We start from the raw sequence: 16,456 nt of genomic DNA, 5'->3' as shown, positions 1-16,456 counted from the left end.
TTATGAAATTTATATGATATACCTACACTTTGACCAGTGGTTATAGAGTATTGCTTTTCTTCAGTATCAGAAGAAAAATCTCTTTGTTTATCATTTTAAATGATTGCTTCTGAATTTTATTGGTAGAGGAATTGTTTATTTTTAAGTGTCATTGAAAAATTTGTCCTGAGATGGGAGTTGATGGGAGTTTTTAACACATTTTTGATATATTTTAGTTTTGTAGAGATATATGTCTTTATATTCATTTTCAAATTGGAATGTAAATGGTACGGTGATAGATATCTTTCTTAAAACAATTACTGTACGCTGACAAATGTATGCTGACAACCATATCGGAGAGATTAAGTTTTTAAAACAGTCTCTACTTGTTCTCTACCAGTTGATATATCACATCAAGGATTTTCTGCGACATTATGTATTAAGCTTTATGATATATTGAAACCATCATCCTTTTGTGATGAAAGACCTTTAGTTGCCTTGCATTCTTCATTTTGAGCATTATTTAACACTCGTTATACGAATAAAAACTAGAAAGGTTTCTTTGATATGGGTGCTGGGCTATGAAGGGGTGCATAGAAATGAACGAGCAGATTTGTTGGCAAAACAGCGCTCGAGAGAAATCTTTGTATGCCCAGAACCATTCTGTGGTATCACTAGAGATGCAAAAAACGAGATTCAGAACTGGCTAATAAGGAATTATCAAAAGAAATTAAGAGACATTAAAAAGCAAATCCAGTATAAGCAAATAATTAAGTAAATCGATAAAAATCTCTCGGACAATTTGATGAATCTCAATAAACGAGAGATCAAAACGGTTACCGAAATGTTGCCGGGACATTGTCGTTTAATAAAACACCAGCAGGTAAGGTGACTGAAGAATGATGATGAAAATGCGAAATGGAATAAGAGACTGCCACATACATCCTATGCAACTACAATGTGCTAAGCGGTATGAGGCAGGAGTTCCCTGGTTAACTGAGAATTGAACCAGAAGATATCCTAAAACTACCAATAAGGAAACTGTTGGCCTTGTTTGAGGCCACAGGACTTTAGAGTTTAATGAAAAAAAAACAAGGTATGGTACAAAGGCCTTACTACTAAGTGCCAGAGATTAGCGAGGCCTAGAGGATCTCCCCTTTAGGGAGACTAAAAATCCAATCAAAGAATGAATGAAAGACAGTGTGTCATTACAGATGCTGTGCAACAAGTTGATCGTCTTGTAACTTTTGGTAGGTACTATTAAAAAAAGTTTCGCACTCGTTTTACGGAATTTGTTGGTGAAATCGTCTCCGATGATTGTCGGAGGTGAACTTTCTTATACTTGTTTTAAACTTACTATAGAACCAAGAAATAGCAGATCACTCCACTATACTCCTTTATTGCAAGGCGGGATAAAGTTTTTATTTCTACAAAAAGAAGTTGTAGTGTTGTATTACATAAGATGTTATTAAAAACTGGACTGATATCTGCATGGTTGATCACTCTTTAAATTTACTTAAGATAAAAAAAATTGCCGAATGATTGCTAACACGTCACGGAAACTAGACAAGGAACAACAAGAAAAGGTCTTAAAGCACATATTTTATGTTTCAGCAGCGGTTTTTCAGCTTTACCAAAGTCAGTACTATTTTAAATCACTTTTGTACATATATTGTATTCTGATTTATATTTTTTCTGTTTTGCTTGCAAAGGAATTTGAAGAACCCCAAAACTACGTTAGTATTTTTTTATTTTATCTTTTGTATTTGATAGTTAAAGACATCTTAGGCGTCTCACAGTATTTATATCACAGAAATATATTTAAAAATACAATATGTTTCTTTATTTTTACGAAAATTATAACACTCTTAAGTCACATGACAACAACCAAATTTCATTACGTCACTTGTTCACTAACATCAGAGATGTCAGTGACTACGTTGTACGTTGTCGTCTGATTTCTGATAACATCTTCTGATCCTTTCTATGCCATTACTTTTTTTATTTATTTTTCCAGTTTTCCACATACTGATAGAATTTATTGACATTTGTAAAGAAGATGACGTAATCGTCATTTTTTCTAATTGGCATATGCCATATGGTACATCGTTTTAAAGTTCTGGTGTCATTTAATGTTTCTAGATTTTATGTGATTCTGTTGATAAGATGACGAGCGTTGAATGTTCAATGTTGACAGTGTAAAAAAGAATATGGACTATACCTACATAATAATCTGTTAGTATTCAGCCGTTATTAAAAACGCTTGAACAGGGCCATTTATTTTTCAGTTTACCACATTCGAATAGAATTTATTCGTTTTTTTTTACTAACAACTGTCAAAAATGTGAAGTTATCGACATTTTTCTTAATTACCAGTGGGAATCAGTTGTATGCCACATGTTGTTATCAACGAAGAATGTCAGTGACGTCATATGTTTCGACATACGTCAAGAAATAAACATATCTCATTTATTCTATAAGTGGAAGGGAAACTGGAAAAATAAATTGACTCCAGCGTTTATCATAAAAGCTGATGAGTACGAAATTATTATAGATGTCGTATACTTTTTACAGTTGCCATTGGATAGTGACCGGTTGCAATTTTCAAATACAGAGACAGAAATCTCAGAAACGTACTGGTTGATACAAGCGCTTTCAAAGTATTACGTGCCATATGATCCTAATTAAAAGTTTTAAAACTTGATGTCTATCCGCGATTAAGTAACTTACATAAAAGAATTAGGTTAAACTAATTACTTATTCTATTTTTAGCGCATTCAACTACTTTACCGTCCACCAATAGGTGAGCACATGGATGACATAGGGCCCCAAGAGGCAGCTGATGCCATAAGAAATGAGAACAACGCCGCCAATGCAGCTGTGGAAGATCCCCCACCGAAATATACGCCTCCTCCTTCATACACGACCGCTACTGGTGCCAGGATTGCTAAGTTTCTGAGGCAGAGTATTAGGAGAAGTGTTAGGCGGATAGCCAATGTGCTAGGTTGGTAATAAGTATTAATTTCTGAGTATTAAGAATTACATGAAGGACGTACCGCATACTTTTCTACGAAATCTGACTAAGAATCTGTATTTATTTAGATTGGAAGATCTGTTTATTGTTTAGAGCCATTTATATAAATCATCTGATAGTGTTTATGTTGTTTTTGACATATTTGTTTTTTTATTTAACTTCTTCTAACACAGTATTTTAGTCAGAAGATTCATAATTATATTTAGCAGTTCGTAAATAACCTCCTTTATTCGCTCCGTGCGTGACCATGGTAGGGGTACTTTAAAACGATGCCAGCGTGCGTAGCGGCGAAATGTGACAAAATTGGACCTACCTTTTTACGCATAAATTTTATCAAAAATGTGTGCAAATACATATTGCGTATTTAATTGTGCTAATAATAGCAAAAAATAGTAAGTGTACTTTTTACAGGTTCCCAAAGATTACATATAAATTAGAGAACAGAAAAAGATGGATCCGTGCTATTTATATGGAAAAGTAAATATCACATAACTTCATTTTTATTTCAATTGAAATAGGAAAAATTTAAATAATTTACCTTAAATGATATTTTATAAGGCTTCAAGCTAACTGTAGAGTGCCTGATGACTTTAGCTTTTATATCATAACTTTTACTATTACTGTTTTTAAATATACGCTCTTTCACGTGAAAAACTTGATTTGCCAGTACTAGATTTTTCCCTGTTTTTTCCGTTTATGGTTGAAAGGATATATTATGATGAATTTTGAGAAACCCCGTTTTTAATACATTTATTTTGTACATAAACTGAAAAAATATAATTAAAAAGTTAATTATTAATAATTGTCAGTTTCGCATGGATTTAACAATGTCAAACATATGTCATATGTTTAACCTGAAAATTGGTAGGTCCAAAACTGTCAGATGAAGGCGGTAGGTGTCGCGTCAGTCACGCACGGAGCGAATAGGATTTTAACCTTAACCAATTTTTCATTTGTTCGGTTTCACTTTAAAAAAATAATTTCTGTGACTCCCTTATTAATGACTATACATATTGGCTAAAATGCTAATTTTGGTTAATTCGTGAATACTTACAGCAACAGCGTTATCAATAATTGCAGTATTTTCTTTTTCAAACACAGATACATAGTTAAAAAAGTCACTGGCATTTAATACGTAAAACTGACATTTCGAATGATTGCTAAAATATCGTAGTTATCGTAATTATTTAATAATAAATTTATAAAACTTACATAATTTAGTTAGACCATTATTAGTAAATCAAAATACAAATTATGTGCCGCCACTGGTATATTCGTACTTGCCAGGTACAACCCACGGTTCGTAGACTTACTACGGTTGCCTCTTCCGCCTAACCAATGAACATTAAACTGTACTCTCGTGACGTAATTCTTCCCCTTCAATGCTTCAACCAATTAACACTGCAATCGACCTGCCCTCTACATTCAGTTTCAATCGCGAATAAATGGGTTTTGTACTCTTGTGTACTCTGGTGACGTAACTCAAGCATCCCCACCCCAGTCGGAAGAGGCAACCGTAGTAAGTCTACGAACCGTGGGTACAACCAGTATGTTAAACAGCCAGTCTGTTGCCACATTTTCATTTGGGAAACAATAAACAAATACTGGATGTTATATGACACTACTAGGTGATATGATATAACATAAAAGTGAAGGTAATAGGTAGTTGAGGGTAAAAACACTCACGGTGCAAAAGAACCTCATTTAAAGTTGCCGCTAATGTCCAGTTTGAACCAATTTTAGTTACAACCGTTTGGCAACAGTGTGCCATATGTGTTGTTCCAAGTTTAAAGCTGATTCAGAGCGTTGTTTAGAAACTATGAGGTAGATATTATTTTTTACTATTACACTGTAATATTGGTATATAACAAAATTAATTCCTGAATCAAATTGGTATTTTTCGTTGAATTAGTTTATTCGGGTCTTTTCTTGGCTTAATTGTGGGTTATTATGTTAAGAGTTTTCGATTGAGGTTATGTTCTTAAAATCTCATCAGATAGTTTTGACAGTGTTGCCGAACGGGGCAAAAATACGCGAGAAGTATGGGGCAAAACTACGAATGCGTATTTTCCCCCATTATCATAAATTAATTTTGTTTTCACTAATTTCGGAATTAAATATTCAATTCATCTAAATCTTGGTTACTGTTTTCCTGAAACTACAAAAGAAAATCAGAGCGCAAGCCTTTGACAAAAGTTATTTTGTGCGAAACTTGTGAACTTAATTTATGGCGTTTCTATACGTCAGAGAGCAAAGGCTGTGGGATTTCATGAAGCGACACTACGGCAAAGGTTGAATATAGAAATGGTGTCCAGTCTTTAGGCAGATTTAAAGCAGTTCTAATCAAGATAAAAAAAAAACGAAATATTTCAGCATTGCAAAGAACTCGACAAACGATTTTATGGAATGATGCTGAAGTCATTGCGTTTTTTAATTTACCGACTATCTTTACGAGTTCCACGAAAAACAAGTATTGCTAGAACCATGAGCTTCAATAGGGTGCAACTAGCTCAGTATTTTGAAATTTTGGAGAACAATATAAAAAAATATAAGTTACCTCTCAACCGTATCTATAACGTCGATGAAACGGGCATTCAGACAATTCCAAACCATCTGCCCAAACATGTTGCCCCAGTTGGAAAGAGAGATGTAGCAAAAGCTGTATCTGCCGAGCAAGGTCAAACAATTACGGCTATTTGCTGTATGAGTGCAACTGGTCACCATGTCCCTCCATTTTTCTTATTTGCTCGAAAACGAACGAATTTTCTTCTAATCAAAGACGAGCCTACTGCCTGCGACATGGCTGTTACTGATAGTGTTTAAATAAACACTCCCACGTTTATCAACAACCTGGAGCATTCTAAAAAACATACAAGTACAACAGAGGAGAACCCCGTTCTTTTGATTCTAGATAATCATGTATCGCACACAAGTCTTCAAGCAGTAACATTTGCAAAAGATAATTTCATCTATTTATTAAGTCTGCCACAACATAGCAGTGATAAGACCCAGTCACTCGATCAGGCATTTTTCAAACCATTAGGCTCATTAAGCTTATTATGAGAGCGTCGCTGACAGCTGGATCAGTTCTCATCCAGGACAGGTTCTCTCCATTTACCACGTGGCTGGTCTCTTTTCCACAGAATTTGCAAAAACTGCTACTGCAGATATAACAAGAGATGGCTTTCGGTTTACAGGAATCTACCCACTAGATAAAATATTTTTTCGGACGTAGATTTTATGCCAGCGTAAGTAACAGAGCAATATTTAGGTGAAGATTCAGACGATGAAGGTCATTTTTTTATCCAGTTTCAGCAAGAAGAAGAACTTGTTACTGACATGAAAGAGCCCCAGCCGTCATTAAAATCAGAACTCCCTTCCCAAAAATTAAGATAAAAAGGAAACGAACCAGGAAAAGTTTGAAGTCAACCCTATTAACATCGACACCTAATAAGGATCGACTTTTAGAAGAACAAGAAGAAAAGGAGGAAGCAGAAAAAGAGAAGGAGAGGAAAGTAGCACTCTCCTATCAAGAAAGTATTGATTATTGTGACATTCATTTTTCCGATAACGATGAAGAACAAGACATTGATGTTGTACTAAATATTTTACCTGATGACTTTGTCGTAGTGAAGGTTTTTGGAAAGAAACTATACAAATTATTTGTTGCCAAAGTCTGCCAAGTAAATGATGATGGTTATGAAGGCGTATTTTTTAGGCGACTGCCCACAACATTTCGTTTTCGTGAGACAACGGAAGATGCCTTTTTTCGAAAGGACGATATTGTTTTAAAGCTTTAAAAGCCAATAAAAACCAGCTATTTTAGATTCTCAAATTTAGTAGGATTCTCTGACGACCTCGCCAAATACAGTTCTCTTTTAGATTAACGTTTTGTATTTTACGTTTGTTTTTTTTTTCAATTAAGATTGTTTTCTTTGAAACGCCTAACATCTCTTTTATTTGGGGTTTTATATATTTTAGTTTTGGGGCAAAAATACGCACTTGCGTACTACTTCCCAATTTGTTATTAGTGAACTTATGGAACTACTGTTGATACTTAAAATGGAAAGACAATATGTAAGCTCTCCCGTAATAACATTCAAAAAGTTCTAAACTATTATAATTTTTGAAGACGACAGGAGATAACGCCATTGCGTGTTTTTGCCCCCAACTACCCTACTATTTTCTTTTTTGTAAAATTGAAACCCACAATTTCGACATCTTGAACAATATCTGGCAACGTAGCATTCGTTTTTATTTTAAAACTTGTAAGATCAGACTAGGTTTTTCAGTTATCCCAATTTTTCTTATGTACCAAAATAAACATGTAATAATTGTTTTCATTATAATACTAACTAATACATACTAATACATTTATGTTTTTAAAGATTTCCATATTATCTTTGTAAGAGCGTCATTGACTAACTGAACTTTATAATTAAATTCTGAAATAAAAAAAAACAATTCCATAGTAAGTAAACTAAGGAGCTTTAGAGAATATACCTGGCAACTTGGATTTGAAAGTCAGTCTGTTTAATTGGTATTAACAATATTTTATGTCGTTGGATTCTGTTTGATATAAGTCCCAATATTGATTACTTTAATCAATCATTACCAATTTTTTAATAAAAAAATTTTTGATATAAGGTTGACTGCTCGAATAAATGAACTTTTAAAAAATTAAAGGCAAATATCGAGCACAATTTTAATAATCAAATCTTGCCCAAGTACTTTCGCTTTCTACGGCATCATCAGGGGCATCTGAAATAAGCCAAGAAACGTTTTTTTTATTTAAATGAAGAAAAATTGATTAATTTCGATAAAAAACTCGAAGTTAATGGATGATAAAAGTTTTTTGTAATTAACGTTTTAGACTTACTTCGTCAAATTTGGGCTATCCAGCAAGCGCAGAATGTAATAAACATGAATTTAAACATAAATTGTACATAACACTACACTAAAACAAGGACAAACAGTTTAAAATTATTTAAAAATTATTCTACGCTACATTCGTGTCGGCAACAGGAGAGAGAATGATATTTAACGGAAATGTTAAAGTGACATGTGACATATGACAGCTTTGATGGGCAGTCACAATCATGGATATGTGATCTGCACATATTAAAATTCTGTGTAAGTAAGCTGGCATTGACCAAAGGTCCAACTAACACTACTATAGAAAATCAGCTTATGAAATATGACATATATAGTTCGTCCCAAACCCTTCTTTCAGTGTGTCATAGTTGATCGAATTCTCTCTAACACATTAAGCTAGAAGTGACAGAAAAAAACGTGTATCTGTGATTATTATACATAGAACTTAGAAAATTATTTATCGTAAAGCTAATTCTGCTTACGGATGTATAATTGGTTGGAGTTTAGAATACGCTAAATAGATATCCAATCAACGATGAGCATAAATATAATTTGACGCAGATTGTCTTGATCGTGACAGTACTTTCACAATGTCAACTGATAATTGTCATTCCAGGTTAGTATTATCAGACATTTTACAGTGAAAATTTAATTTTGTATTTATTGTCATAAAAATATTTTAAATATACCGAAATATATCGAGAAAGAACAAAGACTAATATTAAAATTATTAAATTATTTTCAATTAGAAAAAGAGAGATTACGATCCTACAACTGTCAAATTTAACTAAAATGTCATGCAATAATTCTCGACATTCTTAAAATCCTATATGACATCAAAATTAGTGACGCACTGAAAGAAGGGTTTGGGACAGACTGTAGAATATTTTAAGATAACTAGATTGCATAATCCAGATCTCACACTTACACCTGTCTGTAATAATAAGGTTGTTAGTTTGAGAGCAAATGAAGTGGACATAAAGTGTGAATAAAAGAAATAGACTAAACAATCTCTTAGATAAAATGGTCTACCAGGCACAAAAACGAACAGGATTGTAAACAGTAAAAAAAACACTTTTTTAGAGTATTGATAGTGCCTGGTAGACCATTTTATCGTAGTCAACCACCCACTGTCTAATAGATTGTTTAGTCTATTTCTTTCATTCACACTTTATGTCCACTTCATTTGCTCCCAAACTAACAACCTTATTATTACAGACAGGTGTAAGTGTGAGATCTGGATTATGCAATCTAGTTAAATTAAAATATTCTATATGTCATATTTCATATAAGCTGATTTTCTATAGTAGTGTTAGTTGGACCTTTGGTCAATGCCAGCTTACTTACACTGAATTTTAATATGTGCAGTTCACATATCCGTGATTGTGACTGCCCATCAAAGCTGTCATATGTCACATGTCACCTTAACATATCCGTTAAATACCATGATACTATGACTAACAAGATAGGATCTTCCCGTAGCACAAAATCGGTCGTGTTCGCGCATGCCGTCATTGGAGATCAGATTTGAATTCTTGTTAAAGTTAAATGAGATTTTTATGCATTCTGTGATGAAATTATTTAATTAGCAAAATAATAATATTAAATAAAGGTTTAATATGTACAATAATCGTACACAAAAGGATATCTCCAAACTATTTAATAAAGATTATTTATTGACACATACAAAAAACTGACATTACGAACGTGCAAGTCTCCAATTACGTCACGACTTATGCGCAATATCTTATCTTCTTAATCATAGTATCATGTTAAATACCATTCTCTCTCCTGTTGCCGACAAGAATGTAGCGTAGAATAATTTTTAAATAATTTTAAACTGTTTGTCCTTGTTTAAGTGTAGTGTTATGTACAATATATGTTTAAATTCATGTTTATTACATTCTGCACTTGCTGGGTAGCCCAAATTTGACGAAGTAAGTCTAAAACATTAATTATAAAAAACTTTTATCATCCATTAACTTCGAGTTTTTTATCGAAGTTAATCAATTTTTCTTCATTTAAATAAAAAAACGTTTCTTGGCTTATTTCAGATGCCCCTGATGATGCTGTAGAAAGCGAAAGTACTTGGGCAAGATTTGATTATTAAAATTGTGCTCGGTTTTTGCCTTTAATTTTTTCAAAATTTTTTTTTATTTCAAATCCTTTATAAAAGGTATATAATAAAATACCCAAACGGGCTATATCACAATTACATTACAGAACCTTTTCAGAAAGTTAATTTTCATCATCAGTGTAACGAAGTATACATGCTATGAGCCACTAAAATATATGGGTATAAACCCGTTAATTTATAGTTATGTTACATTATATATTATTACAAATTAGCATGTTCAAGTTACCGTTGGAATTGGTAACACGGCGACGTATGGCTCTACATAGGTTACGTGGTCCTGAGACAAAGTATCTTCGAGGACCTGTTGATAACAACACACTTTTGGTGGCTCATAGCATGTATACTTCGTTACACTGATGATGGAAATTAACTTTCCGAAAACGTTCTGTAATGTAATTGTGATATAGCCCGTTTGGGTATTTTATTATATACCTTTTATAAAGGATTTGAAATAAAAATTTTTGTGATACATGGTATACAGCCAGCTACAGGAACTTAGTTCCTAGTGATTTTTTAAATACTGTTCATCTGTATACGTCATCTTATAAATTATATTGTTCTGGCTTATTCCCAGTTAAATAGTAATTATCTGATAAATTATGCTCGCCAGTTCAATGTGTTCGAAGAAGTCTAATATAATTTATGGTATAGATAGAATAACAATGATAGTAATTATAAAAATATTTAGATGTTAGTAATTTTTAGAACTATATACGGCATTTTTTTAACTTAATTCTTGTTTTAGGTGAAGGTTCTTCTAGACAACGTACCCCAATATCGAACGCCAACGGAACGTCCGCCAACACCCCTCTCCCACCGCCAGACTACAACGCAGTGCTAGTCGAGATGAACAACCCTTCACGTTCTACAGACGTCGCGATCTCAATGCCAGACGGAGCCGCCAGCAGCACCCGTCTGTCAACGCTGGAAAGACTGAGAAACCTGGAGTCAACTTCCACAGCTCTCACGGCAGCGGAAGTTGCTTCGATCCTGAGGAGTAGCTTCAGAAGGAGCACAGTTCACTCCAGGAATAACTCCAGGATAACGAACTTCAGCGACAACATGGCGTCGTTGAGCGCACAGAACTTGATAGATTCGGCAGCGCCCATTGGCGAGATGTCGTTGGTGATGGAGCGTTTGCCGAGTACCGACTTCGAAGTGAAGCATACTAACAATAATACCTCGTCTGTGATATAAATTATCTGTAGATAACATTACGAAAAAAAAAACGGGTTAGTTCATAGAACAATTATTGTGTGCAATTTTAAGAGAAAGTACCAGTTTTAGGATAGGTTTAACTCAAACACAACATTAATGGACTGTCTGAGTTTTAAGCTGAAACTGTGATTTTGTGTGAAGCTTTTTTAGTATAAATTAAGACACGTGGAAAGATGAACATCACAAATGAATTGCGTGTTCTAAAATACCATCAACGAACTTATTTCACTAGTAACATATCATCATCGTCGTATTTATACGGTTTCATGAGAGCTGTAGTAGTTTTCACTCGCATATTTATTTTTGTGGGATGAGCCATTTTCGAGGTTTTCTTTGTAACCTTTGTGTTTTTCTCTCTGCTTATCACTTTTCATTTTAATTTCGTACATGATCGTATACAAGGTATCTCATTTGATTTCGCGTTCCTCTTCGTTTGATGTTGTATTTTTCATCCTTTCCAAGATTTTTAGATATTTGTCCTGTCTTGTTGTAAGGATAATTTTTTCTAAAGTATTCATTGACCATGTTGACCTAAAGTATCATTTTCAAATTTATTCGCTTAGTTTTTCATTTAAATGATACTTCAAAATATATAAAGTTTCTGAATCTTCTAAGCTATGTATTAAAATTTTTGTCAATGTTGATTTCTTTGTCTATTTTAAACAATTTTAATAATATCTATAGTCTAGTACACCAGTCGTTGTCTTATGTTTCCATTTTCTACCATTTTCTTTCTTTAATTATTTTATTATTAGTTTTAGTTCTTTCTCTTGGTTTCATATGAAACACGATTTTGTATTCTGTGTTGCATATATTGTTAATTTAATTTTAAGTGGCACTTAAGTATGATAAGGCACGACCCCTTTTAGAAGTTTTGTATCCCTGACGCTATCATGAACGTGTCCAATCGCGAATCAAACTACAGTATCTCAAAATTCATTTTAAAAAAAAATTTGTTGGGTTTTGTCGGTTTCAAATTTTTATTTATTAGAGGTTTGTGTCAAAAGTCTTCGATCTGCGTTCACAACTTTGCAATTCTTTAGTATTAATGATCCATTTCGAAGCATAGAAATTCAGTTTTTGTAATGGACTTCAGTAGTATCAAAGAATATAGAATATAGAAGAATATAAGCGTCTATATTCTTTGGTAGTATCGTCGCATTCTTTTGAATCGTTATTATGTCGTCGAAACCTTGCAGTTTAAACGGCCTTTTTATTTCTATAAATACGAAAAAGTCACAGGGTACTATGTCGGGATTGTATGGTGAATTGCAGAGGCTTCATAACCTTTTGTTTTACCAAAATTGGGTACACAAGATTCGATAAATATGCAGGGGAATTATCGTGATCAAGAAATTGCAATTGAAACTTTGCAATTCTTTAGTATTAATGATCCATCTGAAAGCATGGAAATGCAGTTTTTGTAATGGCCTTCAGCAGTATCTTCGCGTTCGTTTGAATCGTCATTATGCCTTCGCAACCTTGTAGTTTAAACGGCATTTTGAATTTTATAAATACGAAAAAGTCACAGGGTGCTATGTCGGGATTATTTGGTGAATTGCAGAGGCTGCATAACCTTTTGTTTTGCCAAAACGGGTGCACAAGATTTGATAAATATGCTGGGGCATTATTGTGATGATGATGATGACGATGATGATGTTCTAAAAATAGAACCTTTTTTCTCTTTCACATACCATGCGTCACGAACTCTGTGTAGAGTACGACAATGAAAAAACAATCAACATAAACGCTCGGATGGAAGCTTTCGTTGTGAAGATCCCTTTTTGTTTCAGGATGATAACCATAAACTCAAAACTCGTCGCCAGTAACGATCTTTTAAAACATATTTTTATCTTTAGCGACTATTTTCAAGTTCCTAAAGTACCTAAATTCATGTTTAAACTTCCCTCTGGTAGCAGAGTACCAATTAGTGATTTGGGCTTATCTAATTTTATAACAATATTATGTAATTGTTAGTAATTCATCTATAAGAGGGCACGCCTCCGTGCTGTCGCGAGACAGAGAATTCTGAATGGATTTTCCTCGAATATACATTTAATTAATTTAAAAAAATACCATTTACATTTTGTATCAGACAAGAACGTTTAGGTGTCAGATGCTCGTATATGTTTATTGTATGTTTATATAAATGAAAATACACATAAACATTTATCTGAAGAATTGAATACATCAATTATAAACTATTTGAAAGGTTGCTGTATGCTAAATTTCGTTTTGAAGTAGCATTAGTGTTCAAGAATTAGATAGATTTCTTCTAAGAGAGGAATCAGTCAGATTATAATCACTTTTTTCGAATGAGATATCTAACGCATATGTAGGAAGTTATTTTAGTTCGAGTGTTTTAATTCTTCGGGATAAATATAAGCTGTAAAACGTTCCACAGGTTCGAGAGATCTCCTAGTCATGAATATAATAATTAGTAGAACGATTTGCAACACTTTACACCACCAATAGGTCGGAAAGACTTGCCCGAAATACTCTTCGTAGAGTCCAAAGTATTAGCGTTTACCTGGTCAGTGCGTATACCAGTTAGATCACTTTTACGAACTGAATCTGCGTAATTTATATGCCCACTAATAAGGACTGCTATTATTCCTCTGGCTTTTCTGTCAGCATATTTACGTTAACATATATTTTGGTGGGTTTGAAGCAGTAGGTCTTGCTAAAATACAAATAAGTATTTCATTTATTTATGTTTACATCGTAAGCCTAAAATTTTATCTTCTTCGAAAATCTCCTATTTCATTTGTTTTAAAATCTTTTGATGATATTTCTGTTTTCTTTATTAGTGGTCCCATTTTTTGCCGCAACTGTGAATAAATTATTGAACCTGGGTTTTTTGTTTGAGATTTGTCGCATATTCCCATTTTGACTGTCACTACATTCAGGCTAATTTTCATTAATGTTTTCATAAACAGAATTAAAAGTTTTTTTGAGTCTATTAAATATTTATGCCACTTTTTGGTTGTTGTAGGATATAAAACTCTTCTGAATACTTGCTGCTCTCTCAGTTACGGTTGAAACTATTTCAAATTTTCACACTAAACTTTTTTTGTTAAGTCATATCTCCCAATCTCTTCATCAAAATCACAATTTAGCTTTTTTCGTTAAGTGATTTTATATAAAAACAAGTAATAATATTTTTAGATAAAAGTAGTAACTAAAATATAAGAATTGTATTAAATTTATATTTTATCACGTACATATTGAACAGAATAACGAATCCCATAAGCTACATAAAAAATTTCATACCTATAAACGAATTCTGCACTCTTTTTTCTAAAATTTTTGGTATTCTGCTCATTGTGTAGGTATTTTAATATCTCTATGAACTGACCGACTGATGTATATTGTATGTCTTTACTATGTAAAGAATCAAGTCACGTGTAAAATACAGCCAGAAGCTCTAATTTATATATTATATTTAATGTTAAGTTTTTGTACAAAGGTAAACAAACACTGTAATATGATGATGTATCTTCTTGATGATAATGAGCCTAATTATTTTTTGTATTTTATCTTTTTTTATATATGTGGAAAACTGTTTTCAAGGACTGATATTTTAATTTCACATGCCTAGCAATGTATGACTTTTCTTTTATTAAACAGATCGTTCTTGTTATCCGATTGATTTATTTATACCTATTTATTCCATAAACCAGATATACACCATTTTTATACCAAATTTGTGATAAGTGAATTATGATACCATAGCACACTACCACCATGATACTCGCTAAATTGATGAGAGCGGTAACTTTTCAATTTTGACAGCACAAATTTTGGTAAACGCCAATAGTGTAGGCAGCCACAGAAAGATGTCACAACACAAGCCAGCAAAAGACTAAGTAAATATAAAAAAAATATTTATTTTTCTGAATTCACATATTGCTTTTAATATCATACGTTTTTAATATGTGTATATTTACAATATTTTCCTATTGTATTATAATCTTTACTATGTACATAAACGTATACAAATTTTAGTGCTTTACTTGATTTACCACACGTTTGCTTAAAAATTAACGATTGATGGCGCCATCTATACCTACATTTTATACTGAACTAAATAAATATTAAATTATATAAAATGAAAATCACGTTTCTGTTGTGTAACATAATATAAACTAATTAATTCTATAAATTGGTCATGTAGTTAATTGTTTTGTTTAAATTCTCAATAATTAAGAATTATAAATTATTCATTGTTATTCCTAGGAGTGTAAGCAATTTTCACCAGATGTCGCTAGTACTACGAATAAATTCTTTTTATTTTTAAATACCTGAAGTGAAAATTACTATCATCGTTACCTAATTTTTCCCGTATTTCTAGACGTCTTCAAATACGTTGATCACAAGCCTAATTTATAACATGGTGTATCGACCTAAACCATAAGTATTCTTATTACAAAAATTCTGATGGTTGTTTATAATAATTAATATAAGCATATGTTGAGATGGTTTAGTTTAGTTTACTTTTTCTGTGAAATTTTTAACGAGGCGTGCTTTTAAAAATATTATTTTTTTTATAGAGCAAAGCCCCAATTTTGTCATAAAGGTTTTAAAGCCTCAATGCCTCAATTCGGTCCATGATATAGTGTGATTTGCATATATTTGGCGCATATAACTCAACTGAAGGATAAATTATTCATAAAAATGATTGCCTACTGATTTATTAACCTTGCTAAAGCCCTAAAGTCTTAAAATTCGTTCATAGGATCTTCTTCTTAAAAAAATATCCTTCTTTATTTGGAAGCAATATATATGTATTTTTCTCATTATTTATGCCCTTTGGGAGGTATAGTATTTTTCATATAAAAATGCGGGCACGTCACAATTTAAAGTAAAGTGACGTCACTGATCTTATATGTAAAATTTCCAGAACGTCAACCTTAGAGTTCAAATTTTCCTAACACAGCTAATAATACGAAACCCATACGGAACTGCTCGATCTTTCATAGGCGTCAACATGGTATAATAATCAGAGAAATGTAATCATCATTATATTGGGAATTTTAGAATTATATTGATTAAATAACCAAAACATTTGTTATTATTAATAATACAAATTTTAATAAATAACTCTTGAAGTCTAATATTCCACAAAATAATAAGTTTAACTAAATATATTAGACAATTGTACGCAACTGAATACTTCAATTTTTTTGACAGTTCAGCGTGTGGCAAAATTG

The 16,456-nt window shown here is 32.5% G+C and overlaps 1 protein-coding gene across 2 annotated transcripts in view; it reads left to right on the top strand.

Annotated features, from left to right (window-relative positions):
• Positions 1–14,883, top strand: part of bdg (sodium-dependent transporter bedraggled) — a 270,270-nt gene extending 255,387 nt beyond the window's left edge. For both annotated transcript variants that reach the window (XM_072520797.1, XM_072520796.1), the window contains 2 exons: positions 2,752–2,983; positions 10,771–14,883. In XM_072520797.1, coding sequence (XP_072376898.1) covers positions 2,752–2,983; positions 10,771–11,222 — 684 coding nt within the window. In that variant the 3' untranslated portion in view covers positions 11,223–14,883. The remainder of the gene's footprint in view (positions 1–2,751; positions 2,984–10,770) is intronic.
• The last annotated feature ends 1,573 nt before the right edge of the window (positions 14,884–16,456 follow it).

This window comes from Diabrotica undecimpunctata, chromosome 1, assembly GCF_040954645.1.
Source record: "Diabrotica undecimpunctata isolate CICGRU chromosome 1, icDiaUnde3, whole genome shotgun sequence".
Taxonomy (NCBI): domain Eukaryota; kingdom Metazoa; phylum Arthropoda; class Insecta; order Coleoptera; family Chrysomelidae; genus Diabrotica; species Diabrotica undecimpunctata.
This window is presented reverse-complemented; position numbering and strand designations above follow the sequence as displayed.